At 35.5% G+C, this 20,182-nt stretch overlaps 1 protein-coding gene across 2 annotated transcripts; it reads left to right on the top strand.

The window, feature by feature from the left end:
* Nucleotides 1–3,785: 3,785 nt before the first annotated feature.
* On the top strand, nt 3,786–10,503 carry LOC7465090 (transcription initiation factor IIA large subunit). Of its 2 annotated transcripts, none has more exons than XM_052455529.1 (11): nt 3,786–4,099; nt 4,306–4,476; nt 4,808–5,038; nt 5,263–5,314; nt 5,398–5,456; nt 5,636–5,743; nt 8,166–8,318; nt 9,483–9,546; nt 9,665–9,828; nt 9,965–10,048; nt 10,165–10,503. In XM_052455529.1, exons 1-11 carry the CDS (start codon nt 3,977–3,979, stop codon nt 10,186–10,188), a joined length of 1,233 nt encoding a protein of 410 aa, XP_052311489.1. In that variant the 5' UTR covers nt 3,786–3,976; the 3' UTR covers nt 10,189–10,503. The 2 variants fall into 2 exon arrangements, with proteins under 2 accessions (XP_052311489.1, XP_052311487.1); XM_052455527.1 differs by having other exon boundaries at nt 3,787–4,099; nt 5,636–5,752.
* The last annotated feature ends 9,679 nt before the right edge of the window (nt 10,504–20,182 follow it).

Here is a 20,182-nt window from a genome sequence, read left to right as displayed (position 1 = left end):
CCCAAACATATTCTAATCCCGTTCAGGAAGAAATTTTTTTTTGCTCATCTTGAAAGGGGTTGAAGATTTCAGATTTCCAGCGCCACTTTCCTACATCTTTCCTCCCTCCTTGTTCCTTTTCTGCTAGCTTTCACCTCTGAAAATGCCTCTATTCTGTTTTTTTTTTCCAGCCAGGTGAAGATTCATGTTTTGTTACTCAAGGATGATGATGGGAGGAAGCATGGGCCACATTCTCCTCTATTCTGTTGAAATATTTTGAAATTATTCTGTCCTGGAACCTTATAGTTTTTTTTTTTTTTTAGTTTAACGTGGGTGTCCGGGCCAGCTTGCGCGCACCTCGACTAATCCCACGGGCCCTGAAGTTAACGACCATGTAAGCCTCCAGTGGCCATCATATGAGCAACCACAGGGTTCGAACCTGAGACCACAGAGGGAGCAAACCTCTTGGTCCCAAGCTCTTACAACCGTTGTATGGGCTATATCTGGCAAGAAGTGCACATATTACCAAGATTTTTGTTGTTATGCTTGTGCCATTGCAATCAGCAAATCACAAGAAATTAGCCCATTTAATTTAACAGATCTCCTGTAAATCACTGCGAGGGTCAGTTGAATTTGAAGATGCTTTTGGTTTTATTATACTATAATCAATATTTTTCTTCGCACCAAGCAGGCTAGAATTCAATATAAGTTTATCTGTTTGTCCAGCAGAGCCTGGTAGCTGAGAAGCATGCTCTTTAGGACACTGCAGTGCTTATGATATCTGTAATTTCTGAAGAAGTTTCCTGTCAACTGCACTCTGGAATATCGAAAGCTGCTCGTAGATTTGCATTAGTTGAGATAATCTGCAATGTCATTTCAGACTTTGTTCGCACAAAAAGAGCAGAGAGATATCTTATGCTTGATAATCAGGCTGCCAAAACTTGTTTTGTGGCTGGTAGATTGGTGTTGCTTAGAAATTCTAGAGATTGCGAGATTATTTGTTTTTGCGGCTGCTTCGACTTTTAGAGCATATTATAAAAACAAATCGTTTGGTTACGTGCTAAACGTAAATTACTCTGTTTGTGAAATCTATTAATATTTATTTAAACCACATGAAAATAGAAAGCAATCTCTAGCTAATTTTAGAGTTGCAAATTCTATATTTTATAAAATGAACAATGAATTAAGAATTAATTCATTCTTTGTTCACTTTGTATAGTGAATGTTAAGTGAATTAATTCATTCTTCATGTTCATGTAGAGAATAAATTAATTTATTTTTTATTATTCACGTGAATAATAAAAAATATCTTATATATATATATATTTTGATATGTATCTAATTTTGTAAGAGTTTAATTTGATTTTATTTGACATCCACCATGTCAAAGCTAACTCCGAAATATAAACCTTTGATTAGTTTTTAATAAATACGAACCTAAAGAGTAATGACAACGGGTAAGGCTGAGAAATTAAGAACAATAAGCATAAGGAACCGACAAACAAGAAATTCTTTTATCATAAAATGACCTCTGTGTTTTGCCTTTCTGATTTTAACTCTTGTTAAATTTATGGATTGAGCCCTTCTACGAACTTTTTTATGGACTTTACCTTAAAAAAATATATACTTCGCCAAGGTTTATGCCATTCCTATTATTTTTCTACTTAAAAGAGTATTAAGTGGTCGTTTTTTTTAAATATTTTTTGTTTAAAATATATAAAAATAATATATATATATATATATTAAAATTATTTTTTACATTAATACATCAAAACAATAAAACAATATAGAATAATTAATTTCAAGCAATTTTTTCTTTAAAAGAATTCATAAAACACAGCTTTAACACAACAACAAAAAAAAACCCATCGGTATCTTTAACCAATAAAAGCCGACTAATGACATATTTTGCTATTGTAATTTTATTTTTTTATATAATTTTTTTCTTATACGATTTTTTGTATGGATTCAACCCTTCTATTATATTATGTGTTCCATCAAAAGCTGATTTCCTTATGTAATTCAATTAAATCTTCATTGACTAAAACAGACTTAATTTAAGTGTATATTTTTTTATTTCAAATTGATAGGTAATGGTTTCTATAAACCAACATCATTTAAAAGGTCATCGCATGAAATCACAACCCAAAATGAATCTATGTTTATTTTTGTGCCCAACCCTAGGTTGGACCATGATATACATGTGCCCAGTCCCACGAAGGGCCAGGAACGCATCGACGCCCCGCCTTATGCTGGGCCAGGGACATGTCCTGCCCAACTTCACATTGAGTCATGGCATGTCCGCGCCCAACGCCAAGGTGGGTAAGGGCACATCCACGTCCAGCCCCACGATGGGTCATGGATGCTTCCACGCCCAACCCTCTGGTGGGTTAAGGACACAACCGTGCCCAACTCCATGTTGGGCTTTGGCACGTCCGTCCCTGACTATTCTTGAGTACAGTCACAAGCTGAACCCAACTCCTACTAGAAAAGTATGTGAGTTGAACCCAACGCCCCCTAGGTTGAGTGCATGGCTGAAAGGTAACTCATACTCTGGGTCTAGGTTAGTAATTATGATACTCATCACATCCTATTAAACATGAACAAGCAGCCCATGCTTATATCAAGTAGACGTGATTATACAAACAGTAGAATAATATTATTTTAATATTATGAGATTACATATTTACCTCTCCTACGTTGTATAAATCAGGTCAAGTTAGGTAATATAAAAGATGAGTGGAATATACAGAAAGGGGTTTGAAAACTTATACTCTGGGACAAAAATACATTCTCTGCTTCTTCTTCTTTAATTCTACATCTTCTCCCCATTCCTCTTCTCTATCTTCATAAAAACTCATTAATATTTTCATTAATGTTTTTTGTTATATAAAAATATATGGTACTGACTTGACCTTTGAAGGACCCCTCACCAACCACCTCAAGGGACTTTGTGCAGGTATTTATTAAGAAAGAGATTAACACTCATAAGGAGATCTATTAAAGAAGAAGCCAGTGCAGTCTTGAAGCGAAAATCGTAGAATATACTGTGAAATGATATAAAAGGATCTTTAGGAATAATTCATCCCATAATATTTCTAATGATTTTTGCAACCTCGTCACAAATGCAAAACTATTAATTAATAAGAGAAAGGGTGGCATAATTTCCAATCCTAAAAAAAATAAAGTCACGATTTACTTCACATAAAAAAACTGTAACCAAAGAAAAAAGAAAGAAAGAAAACTCATTAAGGTATCGCTTGGAAATACAATTGGATGATAATTTTTTAATTTTTTAAAAAATTACAATAATATTTTTAGTATTGTTTTGTTGGGATACTTTTAACATGTTGATATAAAAAATATGAAGGAATACATCAAAAAACATATTCCTCCGATAATAACCTGAAGAGAAAAATGAAAAAGACCAATGGTGGTGTGGATGACCACCGCGAGCCTATTTACTTTTATGTTTTAAAAATATTTTTTAAAAAATTAATTTATTTTAAATTGTTTTAATATATTATATCATAAATAAATTTAAAAAATAAAAAATATTATTTAATATATTTTTAAATAAATAATACTTTAAAAAATATCTCTTATTACGATCACAGTACAAACAGTTGGGCTATCAGTGGTCAACACAACTGGCAGTGACGAAAGGAGGCGACCGAGAGGGAGTGAGTGGGAAAAATAAAATCAAATGTTATCTCTTTACTGGGCAAAACAAATCAAGGCCAATGCAGATCATAACACGTGGACCCACTCCATAAAATCGGATGCAAACCTATTTATATTCCACCCTTTATTCTGCTTTCTCGTCCGTCTAATCTCCCTCCTCTCTCCTCTCTCCCTCCCCAAACCCTAGAAACCCCCTTCCCTTTCCAAAACGAAATTTTATGTGATTCATGTCCTAAATCTTCTCAATTAGGGCTTCAGTTTTATCAATATCAGTGGAATTGTAATTTTGATTACAAAAATTGTGAGGTGAGGAATGGCGTCATCGGCAACAAGCACCGTTTACACCGAAGTTATAGAAGACGTCATCGACAAGGTCCGCGATGAGTTCATCAATAACGGTGGCCCCGGAGAGACTGTCCTTAGTGAGCTCCAAGGAGTAATCAACATTCCCTATCCATTTCTTTCTTTTTCCCCCTATAATGTCGCTGTTAATCTTTTAGGGTTTTTTCAAATCTCAAAACCTCTTTTTTCCTGACTGGTGAATTTGTTGGATCTGATGTTATTGTGAGTTCTAGGGTTTTCAGATTTGTGATTTATTTGCGTTCTGGGATCTGTAAAGTTGCTGATTTTGTTTGTTTTTAGCTTTGGGAGAAGAAATTGATGCAAGCGGGTGTTTTATCGGGTCCAATAGTGAGGTCATCAGCTAATAAGCAACTGGTGCCTGGTGGTCTTACTCCAGTCCACGATCTTAATGTACCGTATGAAGGGACTGAGGAATATGAGACTCCCACTGCTGAGATACTCTTCCCTCCTGTGAGTAATTGCGACTTGCTTTTTTAACAATTTTCTTGTCATTAACACTGAATTTCGTCAAGTGATTCCGCTGGTATACTCGTTTTTAGCACTTCTTTGAATTCTCTGAACCTGAAATTGAAACGAGCTAGTGGAAACACTTTCCTTTCACATTATCCAGTCTTTGTACTGGTAAATCGTGATTTTAGTTGAGTAGTTTTTGAATTCTTAAGTAATTGTCGGTGGCAGTTTTGATATCTGTTAGTTGTATGTGATTTTTGAAGCGATTCATGAGTTCAGTTATTTTGGCTGTTGGAATTTCTATTTCTTACGTGGGTTTTTGGAATTGCAGACACCTTTGCAAACCCCCATGCAGACACCATTGCCAGGAAGTGCACAAACACCTTTACCTGGGAATGTGCAAACACCTTTACCTGGGAATGTGCCGACACCTTTACCTGGTAGTGTGGACAATTCATCCATGTATAACATTTCTACTGGATCTAGTAGTGATTATCCCACCCCTGTTAGCGATGCTGGGGGCAGTACTGATGTAAAAGCTGGGAGACCCAGCCATTTCATGGTAAGCACTGATTTGATCTTTCAGCCCTTTTCATCTAGCAGATACTAATTTCAATGTGTGGTTTGCATGTTGTGTGTGCATGAGTGCACATGTGGTATGTGTGTGGGTGTTCTTTGTATTTTTTTTTCATGGGAGCTTAGTGACCAGAAGTTTGCTGTACTGATGTAGATTTGTTATTTGGTATGGATGTGCTCACTGATCATTTCCTTGTTGTCTTCAAACAGCAATCTCCTTCCCCTTTGATGCATCAAAGGCCACCTCTTGATGTCAATGTTGGCAAGTCTTATGTCACATGAGCAATTTGTTTAGTGACTTTTTTCTTTGAAGGGTTTTAACTAATAAATGTTGTGCGTTTGTAGCTTATGTGGAAGGGCGGGATGAGGTGGACAGAGGAGGCTCTCATCAAACCTTGACACAGGTATCTTTTTTTGCTTGTATTGTGTAGTTTTATGCTCCAAGGAGAGTTCATGGACAAAAGGTTCTGGATGCTGAAGGCTAATTTTCAGAAACTGATAACGATTCCTTTATCATCCAAAATGATAACATATGGTTGCCACTGAAGTAGCTTATCAGTTTTAATCTTGGAGAAAATTCCAGGACTTCTTCATGTCTTCTGGAAAACGGAAGCGCGGGGATTTTGCTCCAAAATATAACAATGGTGGATTCATACCCCAGCAAGATGGAGCTGTGGATTCTGCATCTGAGGTTTCACAGGTTGAGTTGAATATGCATTCTTATTTGTTTGCGTGTTAACTTGAATACTCGTAGTTATTATTGGCTTCTTCCTAGCATGCAAAATGTTGACCTCTTTTTCCTACTGTATTTAATTTACTCAGTGATGTTCTACTGTCATATTTTGAAAACCTTTCTTTTCCATAAAGGTGTCAGAGCATTTATGCATCCTAAACTTTAAAGTTGAGTTTTGTGAGTAGTCAGGCGTTGACTACAAAGTTGAGTGCTTCATATGTATTTAACCTCAATGTTCAGTTAATGTGGTTGAATTCAGATTTGTAGTTAATAAGTTGGAATTTAGATCATCTATCTGCGATGAGTTTGTTCTGTAATTAAACTATGCTGCCCTCCTCCAGCAAGTAGAAAATAACAAAATGCATCCTAAACTTTAAAGTTGAGTTTTGTGAGTAGTCAGGCGTTGACTACAAAGTTGAGTGCTTCATATGTATTTAACCTCAATGTTCAGTTAATGTGGTTGAATTCAGATTTGTAGTTAATAAGTTGGAATTTAGATCATCTATCTGCGATGAGTTTGTTCTGTAATTAAACTATGCTGCCCTCCTCCAGCAAGTAGAAAATAACAAACAGGTACTCATTGTCTAAGATGTGTTAATTTTGGATACTACAAGCTCTATTCTCTTTGCTAACTTGAACCGAAGATCATTGTTATATTAAGGTGTGACTTCTGTGGGGAGAACTTTTGGAGTTTTCAAGCCACTTGATAAGCCAGAGGTGGATAATAAGATACATAGAATTTTGCCGCCCTTCATTTTGCAATGATTTGTGAGGTTTAAGTCCACTTGTTCTTTTTGCTTGTTCGTTGACTCAGTTAATGTTGAGTGCCTTTTGAATATGGTAGCTAAAACCATTACAGGAAAGAGAGTTTATGTCTTACCATATTCTCATCGTTTTTTTGGTGCATTGAAGCAATATTTTCATTGAAGAGAATTTCCTATTACAAAACTTCTGAATATCTGTCTAAAACTGCTGTTTCCTGGTCTGTTATTGCTTGGTTTTCTTAATTTTATTCGTGGAGCGCTTCTGTTGTAATAACTGTTCTTTCTGCATTTCTTTATTCATGTATGCCATGTGAGAACCATGGATTTTCCTGTTTTATGAAAAAGTTTTATCATTCGAGAAACATTTCCTCGCTTAACTGGGGAAAGTTTTTGTTGGATCACTTCTAGGAAACTATTTAATTGCAGGTATGGTGAATAGGATAGTGGCTCAACCCATGGCATTGACTCTCGGTTTCTTAACTGAAATGGTCAATGAAAAAGTCACGTGTTTATAGTTATTAAGGGATCTAAGATCTTTTTAAATGTTAGCATGTAATGCATTCTAATGGTTTCTTACTCATGAAAATATACCATTGCATTAGCTTTTCATAAGATCTGGATGTTAATGTAGCTATGACAGTTCCTTTTTCCTTTGGACAAGCAATTAACTAAGACCAATTACATCTTGGCGATCATGCTTATGTTTTCCATTCTGGCTACTCCAGTTTAAAGTTTATTTCCAAAGTATTTCCTTGCTGCCAATAGAATTATCAGCTGTTGCAATGATGCCATTTCAAGTGGAAAAGAAAAATTAACTGCTGATATATCTTCCACCATGAATCTATTGCCTATTCTTAAAACGAAATGGAAAAATATATTTCTTCTATTGGTCCTTAAAATGCTATTGCGATCCACCACTTCTAAGTTGCACCAGTTTTAGCTTCACTGCCACCACAATTGTTCCCTCCTCTTCATGTGATATTGCTGAACAAAATATTTTTGACTTATCCAGCTTCTGTAAATTAGTTTGATGACCATATAATAAATAGGCATTGTTGACTACATATTTGAATTAGGTCAAGTGAAGAATGGATGGATACTATCCATCACATCATTAACTACTGCCCTGGATAAATACTGTCCAGCAGCATCATTAACTATTATATATGCAAAATGCTGAGGGTCTCATGATTTCTAACCTTAAGGACATAGCATGGTTTTCTGTAACCAAATTAAGTCTTACTGCTGCAGTTATGCTATTTTGTTTCATATGTCCTGGCTAAAACTTGCAACTTTAGAATACACCAAAGACTGTTCTATTTTGGTGTTGCAATTCGTTTTCTTTTGGTGGAGGGTGAGTGTTCATGTTCTTCCATGGACTCTGGCCTTTTTGAAAATATGGTAATTGATCATTCAACGCAGCTAGGAGCTGATATGCATGCTTGGAAGCCGCAGTTTATCTCAAGTACTCGCTCTTTAGTTTGTTTGTAAACCAGATGTATGCTAGCCTAAGAGTGGATTATTTATGGTTCATTTTAACTTCCCATCTCTATTAAAAGATCTGCATAATTTTGTAAACTTGTTATTTCTTTAGCTTATGTAATGGTAAATTTCAGGTAAGCCAAGGGAACAATCCCCATGGCAGATGTGACACTATCACAACTAAAAATAGAGAGATCTTAGCACGTGTGTCGAGGTCATATGTGAAGATTCCTCAAGTGGATGGGCCAATTCCTGATCCTTATGATGACATGCTTTCAACTCCCAATGTATGTATGATGCTTTTGTAATTTTCTTGAAATATAAACATGCAATCAAGTATCTGTTCAATGTAGTTTTCATGTTCTAGAATTATGCATGTGTTGGCGAAGTGCTGCTGTGCATCTCTCCTCATCCCAATGATGTTTTTTTATTCATCTAATTTCCAGCGTTTCTTGCCCTACGAAGGGTAACCAGTATTGCCCAGTCAGTATAGGATCATATATTTCCTGATCCTATATCTTGTAATGAGAAATATAATGTTTTTACCCAGCAAAGGAAAAAAAATGGAAAAACCCTCTCATTCCTGGTTCCTGGATCATGTGATGTACAATCTGTCTTATCATCACTCACCTCATTTTGGAGACCATTAATCTGAATTAGCATCAGTAGCTGTGATTTGAAGATGGTTTTCACATGGTTTGTGCGTGCCCACATGTAAAATCATGCCTCTAGATACCTACAAATATATTGTCTGTGAAGAACCCTGTCTTGAGGAGAAAAATAGCAATATCGTAAGTGATAATGAGCGTCATTGTTTGCAGTGATTTTATGAAATTTGGACACTGCAACTTTTTGTTTTTACAGTAGTTTAGATTATGTATCTATGATTCCTGGAAATATGCATGCCAAGGCATACAGTTGGCTCAGAATGTTTAACTGAACGTGGCTAGATCCTAGTAAGATATTATTAAAAGATTATGGGGCTAAACCAGAATCCCTTCCATGTTTATATCTATGCTATTATGGGGCTGGGATGATGGACCAAGTTGACTATTTCTATACATGGTTGGTTTATAAGGTTGCTGGTAAGTATGAGGATGACTGTAACTCCCACAAGCTGATTCACGCGGATCAAATACTAAATAGCATTGCTCTCTGAGCATGTATTTGGAAAATGATGGTTAAAAATTGGTCAGCGCTATTAAATGCTCTCGACTTGCAACTTTAAGGGTGATGTTCAGGTCTTGAGAGCAGCCTCTTCCAGTTAATGTACTGCAGGATGACTGTCTCTGAAATCGTATTAGGGGTCCTATGTTGTTGAGATTATAACTTCATTGCTTATAATGACTTTTTTGGAACCTGAGTATGGGATATCATGTTTTCTCCAGAGGTTAGGGTGCGACAGTTACTGTTTCTTTCTAATTTTTCTGTATTTTATTTTTCTGTTTAAGATATACAATTATCAAGGAGTTGCTAATGAAGATTACAATATCGCAAACACACCAGCTCCCAATGGTAAGTTTATGAAATATGTGATGAAGGTTGTCATTCTTTTTCTAATCGATAAACTTGGTGAGTAGGCCTGTTATAATTAATGTATTTGTTTTTTGTTTTCCTCTTTTTCCCTTCCCAGATTTACAGGCAAGTACCCCAGCTGTTGTCAGTCAAAATGATGATGTAGATGATGACGATGATGAACCACTGAATGAAGATGACGACGACGATGAGGATCTGGATGGTGTGGACCAAGGAGAGGAGCTGAACACACAGCATTTGATTTTAGCTCAATTTGACAAGGTAAACATCCGCTCTTCTTGTTTTTCACCCTTTCCTTTTTTGTTTGATCAGTAGTGTACATCATAACAAGCTGATTTTAGTTGTACATATCAATGATGCTGGTCTTCTGATAATAAAATTTTTCTTGCATGGATAGGTGACTCGTACCAAGAGCAGGTGGAAATGCACACTCAAGGATGGCGTTATGCATATAAACAACAGGGACATTCTCTTTAACAAGGTCTGTGTTCCACCGAATTATAGATGGTTTTTCTTTCATGATCGATGTTACAATTTGGTTCTGTATTATACTGAAATTCCAAAAATTATTGTTGGAATTCCGGCTTTCTTTTGCAGGCAACAGGGGAATTTGAGTTCTGATTTTGTTAGTGAAATGTCTGCTTGGCAGCAAGTATCATTTACTTTTAAGGGCTTATCCTGAGTTGCCATTGGGTGTGTTGTAAGTTTTCTTAAAATTGTCCTCCAGTGAGAGCTCAAGGGAAGTGAGCGAGATGATATTTATTTGAACTGAAACCCTTTTGAAGACTGGGTTGGATGGTTGGCCCATTGTGTACATAATGGAAGAGTTTTTTCGGCATTATATTGTATGACTGCAGGAGGATTTTCTTGGGGATTTACCACTTCTCCAATGCAATCTGTAATTTTATTTATGAATGCACTGGATAAATTGCTACATCCCATTCTTGTTTATGCACTCTTTTCAGGTTGTTCAATTTGTTCGCGACAAAGATCATGCTCTATGCTGCTGGTGCCTGCCTCAACTTGCTTTAGGCTCAATTTGTTCGAAAATTTTTTTTGAAAAAATTGAAAATTTTTTTTCTTTGTTTTAAATTAATATTTTTTTTGTATTTTTAGATATTTTGATGCATTAATATTAAAAATAATTTGTTTTTTCTTTTTTTAAAAAAGGCAGAACTCAGTTGTTTATGATATTCTGCTTCCCTTCCCTAGTCTATGTTGTATATCTGGAAAAAATTGCAAAGGTAACGGGACCGGCAGATAATTGTCACCTCGCCCCCCACCACTACCCACTCAAGTTCGAGTCCTGGTGTCAAGATTATGGGGTTCTAGTCTTCCTTTTTGTCCCATGTGGATTCGGTAGTGGGTGCGCGCGTCAATTCTTGTCAGCTCTTTTTCGTGGAGCTGATTTATCATCACAAGGTTGGAAGGGGACCGTTCCTGTGGCGTACTAGGTGGTGGTTCGGCCAATATGATATGCCTGCCTTGTTCGAAAGATTAGCAACAGAAAGCAAGAAGTTTATACTTTTAATCCCGGTTGCTTCCATCCTTCTGCCAAAAGCGTGACAAGAGAACTACCATATTGAGATCAACCCAATCATCGGGGAGTGCTCTCAGCTCATCTTTCTCGTATAGGAGGAAAAACAAAAAAGAAATCCAATAACGAAGAAAGACCCGCAATGAGTTGAAATTTATCACAATAACAGAACATGCAGTTCAGAATCTTGACTGTGCGTGATTAACGAGCACGCATTTGGATCGGAAGAAGGCAAACAAGGATGATGGCTCAGTGTATCCACCGGCCACTGCTGGATGCCGCCAAACTCTTGCCTCCGAATATGCATCACCAACATCAGCTTCCCTCCCTTTGTCAATATCACCACATATTACAGGAAATGTAAATTCTTCTGCCTCAGATGGCAATGGCGGAGGAGATACAGAGAGTGGTGATAGAAGGGGAATTGGAGTAAGAGGAGGAGAGGTATGGCTAGCAGGCAGAGAATGGTTGGTTGAGGCAGTGATGGAGAGCTGATCAAGTCTCAGAGCTTCCGGGGCATGCTTCTGTAGCCTTGTGAGTGGCTTCCATGCTTTGATATCGGTTACGGGTATTGCTTGTGCTCGTGCCGGTCTTCGAAACACGTTGCCATCATACAACTCCATTCTTGAAGATGCTAGCTGCTATCAGAAAAACGAGCAAACAATATGGTCCTCTACCTGATGCCAACCACAATAATACTGCAACAGATTCTGTTATCTCTGCCCCCTCCCTCTCTCGCTCTGCCGAGAGTCAATTTTCATAGCGGAGGGGGTTTAATAGGAGCGGTCAATAAAGAAGCGCAGAACAAGGGGGTCAGTTATGAAGGTGAAGATTAAAAAAAAGAAGAAAAACAGTGATGTTTTGGATGGCAGTTACCCCTAAACGGTCATGTGATGAGAATCTAGGCTGGACCCAGTCTTACTGCTATAACAAGTTATGGGAATTCCATCTGTAAAATGCGTCCATTTATCCTTTCTGTCTTGATTTTTCCTTCTTTAACGGAGGAAAGAAGGGGAACGCGTGGCAACACAATTTGGTGCCATTTCAGCTGGTAAGGCATCTAATCAAATTAATTATAGTTATTTGAGTTAAATTAACCCCGGGAAAACTATTTGTTGTAGTTTAATTGCACTGATTAACAAAGAAAAGCACGCTAACAATTAATTAATTAATAATTAAGCAAGGATTCTCATCAAAAGAAAAAAAGGTAGTGTGGGCATGGCAAGGCCGAGTCCCAGTAATTAATATATATTCAAATTCCAACCACCACAATACAAAGAAATATTACAAGAGATCATAACACAGGGAAATATATAATACATATGATTTAAAACAACACACATGCATATAGAACACTAATTACACAAAATTTACATTATTAATTATATATTTTACTGGATGCTAATTAAAATAATCCATCTTTATTTAGTAATTTGACCAGCCTTGCCAGAGATTCGGTCACGATCAAACGCAAACCCCCCAGATAATACTAAGAGGGATGCAAGTGCACCCGCTAGAACATACAGAGAAGACGCTGCATGTACCTGAGCAGCTCAGCTTATCTGCAGTATTCATGGTTTTGATGATCTTACTGGCATCGAAGGTGGATATTGGGTATTGGATTCTAGCAAGAGTGAAGGCCGGTGCACCGGCGGCTAAAAGCACCATAGCCACCATCAACGCCAAGCTCCTCTTTTTAGCACTGATCTCCATTAAATCACTACGTACCCTTTAGTCTCACGTGTGATAAATTAATACTTTGATGTGTTCCATGCATGGGTTAGCACTCCATTTTATTATAGCCACGAGACTATAACGTGATATTATAATAATGCCAGCTCGATCCCTACAAATTAATTTATTAATGTAATTATTTCTTTTTGGGGTGATTTAATATTGTTTTGTTGATTAATCAATAGAAAGTAGATTATTGTTTTCCAGCCTTTTCAATCGCTTTATACGTATTTGCTAGCTGCAATCTATCAAGACCTAGCCAAGGAGGGAGCCAATAATTTTTTTTACTTGAGCTATTAAATAAATATATAAATATTTTTTAAAATTTATTATTAATTTATATATATGAATTTTTAAAGTTAATAGTCAAATTTTAATTCAAATACACTACCAAAAATATTAAAACTGATCAAATTATGATTTTTCATCAAATTTCTGATTTTTTTTAAAATTTCTGAAATTTTAACCCAAGTTAAAATACCATATTAGAAAAATTCACATAAATTTTCAGAATTTTTTAATTACTCAATCAAAAATTATAAATTTATTTTATATAAAACTAATAAAAAAAAATATTGATAGAATACGTGTGCTGTAGCCCACCAAAACCTTTAACATATCTTCACCATTGCTAACAGCTACTTTACAGGGGTAGCTATTGGCTACGATTGCGACAGGGCAACATTACGAAATACAATATTGCGGTATTCTTTGTTTTTTAAAATTGTTTTTTATTTTTAAATGTTTTTTTAATGATTTTAATATATACTGGTATAAATATAAAAAGAATTCTGAAAAATATCGTTAGCATTAAGATTATCATCCAACACGTTTGTGTTTTATTGAATTTTCTTTTACTGTTAACATTTTGGTCAAGGAAAAGAGATATCGCATGTTTTTATTATGTAAATAGTGAAATTATAGATTGCGAAGAAAACTTGTCCCCCGGCCTTCTCCTTTCCATTATTTAGAATATTAGGCCCTCCCTCCTCAATTATATATATTTTTAAAGGAACGAGGTTTAATTATTTCAAAAACAATTCACGAAGTAATTAACACACAGCGAATCGCTACTGCATTGGCCACTGACCTGTATTTAGCTTTCGTGGATGATCGAGCAACAATTTTCTGCTTCTTAGAGCTCCAAGAGACAAGATTGCAACCAAGATAGATGACATATGCACCGGTAAAAGAGTAATCATCCTTGTCTCCTACCCAGTCTGCATCGAAAAAGGTTTAGAGATCCTATTGAAAGCCACGATGAATATGATTCGAGAAGGCATGAAGTTGCATTGGTGACTGACGATGTATTTGTAGGCCTTCATTGACAGTTCCCCTGAGATACCGTAGTAGACATTTAACAAAGGTCCAGTGTTCAGTTGTCGTTGTGTGCATATATTGAGATAGCTTGTTAACAGCAAAGGCAAGGTCAGGCCTTGTAATCAGGAGATATTGGAGGCTACCAATAGTGGCACGGTACTCTGTAGGATAAACGAGGGTAGTACCTGATTTTAACACTAGAGGTGGGCTTGTTGGAATTGGAGTGAACACAGGTTTGGCTTTAGTCATCTTAGTTTGAGTCAATATATCCAAGATGTATCGCCTTTGAGAGAGCAAGATGCCATGCTAATTAGATACTATTTCCACACCCAAGAAATATGCTAACTGACCAAGATCTTTAATTGAAAATCGATGAGCAAGAGTAGCAACACAGGAGTCAACCAACTTGGTACTATCACCAATGATGATTAAATCATCCATATATACAAGGAGATAAATAATATGACCAGTAGTAGTGAGAAAAAAATAAAAAAGTGTTAACATGAGAATTTTTGAAGCCTGACTAAAGAAGAAAGGTGCGAAGTTTATGATACCAGGACCAAGGTGCTTGTTTGAGGCCATAAATTGCCTTTCGAAGCTTGCAGACATAGGTTGGATGATCTTGATCAACAAAGCCAGGTGGTTGTTGTATGAACATTGTTTCAAAGAGGTGTCTTTGAAGAAATGTATTATTCATGTCACGTTACCGTAAGGTCCAGCTTTGAGATGTAGCAAGGCTAAGAACAACCCGTACTGTGGTTGGTTTGATAACTGGACTGAAAGTGTTTAGATAATCAATGCTTGGGTGTTGGTGAAAACCCTTTGCTACTAAACATGCATTGAACATGTCAATAGAGCCATTAGAGTGACATTTAATACGAAAAATCCATTTACATCCCACTATATTCTGGTTGGAGGCAGGTGGTACAATGTCCCATGTTCCATTTCGAACCAAAACATCATATTTAGTAGACATGGCCTGACACCATTTAGGATCAGTAAGTGCTTTAGTCACCGAGGTTGGTTCGAGGTCATTGAACTTTGTGAGTTAAGTATTAAGATTCAGTGTTTAGATGGGCTTATGTATCTGGTTCTTTGATCATGTGGTCATAGAGTGAGTGGGAATTGGGACAGGTTCAAGGGGTACAGGTTGTTGTGTGTATGTGTTGGTGATAGATGGGGTATGAGTTGGTGCCGGGGACAGGCTGAAGGTGTCTATTGGAGTGTTTGGCATGACAAATGGTGTTGTAGCTGTACATGAGAGGTGCTGACCGATGACACTTTCAGATGATGGTGTGAGTGGCGGGTGGGGATTAGGGGACACAACTTGAAAAGGTGAAGGTATCTAGGTATTGACGGGGCTGGTTGGAGGAGGTGAGAACGTACTAGACATGAAGGCATATGGAAATTGAGACTCTACAAATTTAACATGCTTAGAGACATAGATTTTGGAGTTTAATGGATCTAAACAATAGTACGCATTTTGAGTGTAAGAGTAGCTAAGAAAAACATAAGGTTTGGACCGTGACTCTAGTTTATGGGAGGTGTAAGATCTGAGCCAAGGATATCAGAGGCAACCAATTTTTTTTAATTTAGTGTAATTTGGTGGAGTTTTAAATATTTTTTGGAAAGGAGAGAAGAGATTTAATATGGGTGTGGGCAGTCGGTTTATGAGATATACGACTGTGGAAAAGGCGTAAGGCCAGTAGGAAAGGGGTAAGGTAACATGAGAGAGTAAAGCAAGTCCGGTTTCAATGATATGGAGATGCCTTCTTTCAGAGTATCCGTTGTGTTCAGGTGTGTGGGGGTGGAGTGATTAGATGTGAGATACTAGAGGATGAAAGGAAATTCACAAGGGCAATATACTTTTCACCATTGTCAGAATAAAGAATTTTAATGGATGAATTAAAATGATTTTCTGTAATAGCTTTGAATCTAATAAAGACTTCATTGAATTTGGATTTTTGTTTAAGTGGATACAACTAGATGTATTTAGTGAAATGATCAATGAAGATAACATAGTATTTAAAGTTATTGGTTGATAAAATTGGAGAGGTCCAAATATCCGAAAATATGGTGTCAAGGGGTTATGTAGAGACAATTGTAGAGTTGGAAAAAAAGACAATTTATGGTTTTTATTGTAGAGATAAGCATTACAAGTAAAATTATGAGACAATAAAGAAGATAATATGAAATGATTGTTAGAAACAATGTGTTTAAGAATTGAAAAGATAGGGTGTCCTAGTCTATGATGCCATTCGAAGGAGGTGGTTTTTATTATGGAAAAGGCAATCGATGGAGAGGAAGTTGGCCACTCATAAACACCATCTTTAGTGCATCCTCTTAGTAGCATTGTCCCTGTACGAAGGCCCTTAAAAAGAAAAGAAGTTGGTGAGAATTCTATGGAAACTTTGTTAGAACGGTAAAATTAAGATATATAGATTAGATTCTTTTGCATAGACACAGAGAACATTGTCTAATGTAAATGTATTAGGAGGAGTATGTAGAGAGGTGAAACCGGTGTGAGTGATGGGAGAATGACGCCATCTTCGATCATGATATCATCATAACCTATGTATGGTGTATGTAGTGAGAGGTTATTGAGATCAGAAGTGACATGGTGAGATGCACCGCTGTCCAGAAGCCATGATTAATTTAAGAAAGGATTGGTGACAAGATGAGCTTGTGGTTGCGATGGAGTGGTGTTGGATGTGGAAGATGTTTGAACTGGGACTAAGTGAAAAAAAAAAGGCATCGCTTGGCTGTGTGGCCTTGGAGTCTACAGATTTGACAGTGACCAAGATATGGTCTGGGAGGAGGTCGAAGGCCTTGTGGAGTGGAGGAACCCTGCGTTGGTAGCAGTAGGTGGGTGGTAGGCAGAAGAATATGGTGTACGCCAGTTGGTGTTGGTATTGTGTTGAGGATTGAAGGGGCGCTAATTTCTGTTATATTTAGATGTGAGATTGGCAGTGGTTAGAAATTAATGTTGCTCGGATATGTTTGTTTGAAGAAAGACTTCAAAGTTTAGAAGTTTTTCATGGAGTTCTTCAAAGGTAATGGAGTTATCCCGTGTTTATACAACATGAACTAATTCTTTGTAGTCATCATTGAGGCTATCAAGAATTTTATCTGTGATTTTTTCTTCATCTAATGGGGCGCCAAGAAGAGCTAGTTTATCTACTCTGGTTTTGATTGTTTGTATGAATTTAGTGATGGTAGATGATCTTTTGATTGTATTTTTGAGTTAAGTTTTGATTTGTTTGATGTGTTCACGAGAGGGTTTGGCATATGTATTGGCGAGGATGATCCAAGCTTGTTTGAAGGTATTGACTTGAGCTATGAATGGAATGATGGTTGGTGAAAGGGAGCTAATGATTACATTGAGGATCAACTAATCCTGACGGTCCAAAGGACTTAACTTGGGTTTCGTTTGGTTGTATTAAATTGTGTATTGGTGGCTGAGGGGTATGGGTTGGAACCATCAACATAGCCAAGTAGGTCGTAACCAATAAAGAGAGTTTGGAACTGAAGTTTTCAGAAGAGATAATTGGTGGAGGTTAGTTTGAGAGGAGTTTGTGCAACAACATTAATGCTGATATGTGTTTGGTGTGGTTCACTAGTATTAACAATAGATGGACTATTGGTTTCGATGGCCAGATGAAGACCAGTGAAGATACATTGAGAAGAGAGAAAAAAAAAAGGAGAAGGAATGGATCGGTTACTACTCTGATACCATGACAACTAAAAATGCTTAGGCGTGTATTTTTCTATTAGCATTCACAATATTTAATACAAGAGTTTAGATAAAATTGAGCTCCTACAATATAGTGCAGTAGTAGTTGAGCATCTGATTCTTGGACCTAAAGGATAACAAGTTTAAATGTTTATATGATAAAAACAGTAACCGTTACAAGATATGATGATAAACCTCTAATATTAATTTTTTTTTTAATTATTTAAAAGGGTTTATCTTCAAGTGCCATCTTCCACAATAAGAGTACAAATGACAATTAACATGACAGAATTAGGTGGTTGGCAAAAGACAAAGAAATTTTTTATTTATTAAAATGCTTTTATTAATTTTTTTTCTATAAACTATACAACGAGTTGTAGGTATTTGTATCTATTATTTACTATTATTTATTAATCAATTAAAAAAATAAAATAGTTAATATATATATATATATACACACGAGATGACATGCCCGCGTGCTGCCGCGGGCTTATAAAACAAATGCACTTGATAGTGTTATAATTGTGAACTAGCGCTAGATAAGTAATAGCAATTAAAGGTATGATGGAGCAAATATTTCATGACGAAAAAAAAGTTGTGTTGGCGATCCAAAACTTAGAGACTGAATAAAATGATTTATAACAATTTACAGTGTTTTGTGATGAAAGATATAGTGCTTTCGCCACATGATTTAGCTTTTCAGTTAATAAAAAGAAAAAATTACGAAGCTAAATTCTCTACCAACTTAATATTAAAAAAAAAACCAACAAAGATAATTTTGGAAGGAAAAAAACCCATGAGAAAAAACGTTGTAGCAATTGACAATGTTTTGGGAGGAAAACTATAACACTTTTCCCAGTAAAATAAAATAAAAAACATTTAGAGAAACATTGTAACAATTCACAGTGTTTTGTGAGAAAAACTACAACACTTTCCTCATATGATTTAGTTTTATTGTAATTATAATTCTTAACCAACTCAATATTAAAAAAAAAAAATCGACAAAGATAATTTTGGAAAAAATCATAAAAAAATCACATGGGAAAACACTGCAACAATTCACAGTGTTTTAAAGAAGAAAAATTACAAAGTTAAATTCTTAATCAGCTCAATATTAAAAAAAAATCGATAGAGATAATTTTATAAAAAAAAATAACAAAACAAACAAAAAAAGAAAAAAAGAAAAATCATGTTGGAAATACTGTAGCAATTCACAGTGTTTTGTGATGAAAGCTACAGTGCTTCCCCACATGATTTAGCCTTATTTGTAATGATTTGTAATTGTAATTCACAAACAACTCAATATTAAAAAAATAAAATAAAAAAGGATAATTTGAAAAAAATTATAAAAAAAACCATATGGGAAAAAACACTGTAGCAATGGACAATAATTTTTAAAAAAGTTATAGTGTTTTCCTCACATATTGTAACTGTAATTTTTAACCAGCTCAATATTAAAAAATAAAATAAAATAAAGATAATTTTGGAGGGAAAAAAACCATGCGGAGAAACACTGTAGCAATCAACAATGTTTCAAAGAAAAAAAATGACAAAACCAAATTCTCAATCAGCTCAACATTAAAAAAAATCGACAAATATAATTTTGAAAAATAAATAAATAAAATAGAAAAACTAAGTGGAAAAACATCGCAGCAATCAACAGTATTTTAAAAAAAATTACAAAGTAAAAATTTAAACCAGATCAATATTTAAAAGGTAAAATCAACAAAAATAATTTTGAAAAAAAAATAAAAGAAAAAATAAGAAAAATATAAGAAAGTTAAAAAAAATAATTTTGCAAAAAAAAAATGAAAAAAAGAAGAAGGAAAAGTTAGTAAAAAAAAAAAGAGGAAAAACACTGTGGATTACTGTTGTAATCCACAGTGTTTTGTGTGTGAGGGAACAGTGAATCCCCCACACGGTTTAGTATATTTGTTAATATATATATATATATATATATATATATATATATATATATTAAATAACAAAGTGATAAATATATATATGTGTTTTATATCAATATTAAAATATATATATGAGGTTGATAATATCTATACCCAACTTATTATTTATAAAGTTAAAAAAATACCAACTTATTTGAGTTGGGTCAATAAACATTTAGTTCGAATTAAATTGCCTTCCTAGCGAGTCAGGCAGAAGATCATGAATATCATGAGCGACATGTCGCCCCAGCACTAAAGTTTTACTACTGTTGTTGATATTTGTTTATCAAGACAAAGGTTTTTACTTAAACCCGTATCCACATGCGTTCCTTTTTTTTTTTTTCTCAA

The sequence above is a fragment of the Populus trichocarpa genome, chromosome 1, assembly GCF_000002775.5.
Source record: "Populus trichocarpa isolate Nisqually-1 chromosome 1, P.trichocarpa_v4.1, whole genome shotgun sequence".
In the NCBI taxonomy this organism is placed as follows: Eukaryota; Viridiplantae; Streptophyta; class Magnoliopsida; order Malpighiales; family Salicaceae; genus Populus; species Populus trichocarpa.
The sequence above is the reverse complement of the archived record's forward strand: the minus strand, read 5'-3'. Positions and strand labels throughout refer to the sequence as shown.

Coding starts and splice junctions, on each gene's coding strand:
- LOC7465090 (XM_052455527.1), top strand. CDS start 3,977: ATGGCGTCATCGGCAACAAGCACCGTTTACACCGAAGTTATAGAAGAC. Junction 5,315..5,397: donor ACCTCTTGATGTCAATGTTG/GCAAGTCTTATG, acceptor GTGCGTTTGTAG/CTTATGTGGAAGGGCGGGAT. Junction 5,753..8,165: donor CTGCATCTGAGGTTTCACAG/GTTGAGTTGAAT, acceptor GGTAAATTTCAG/GTAAGCCAAGGGAACAATCC.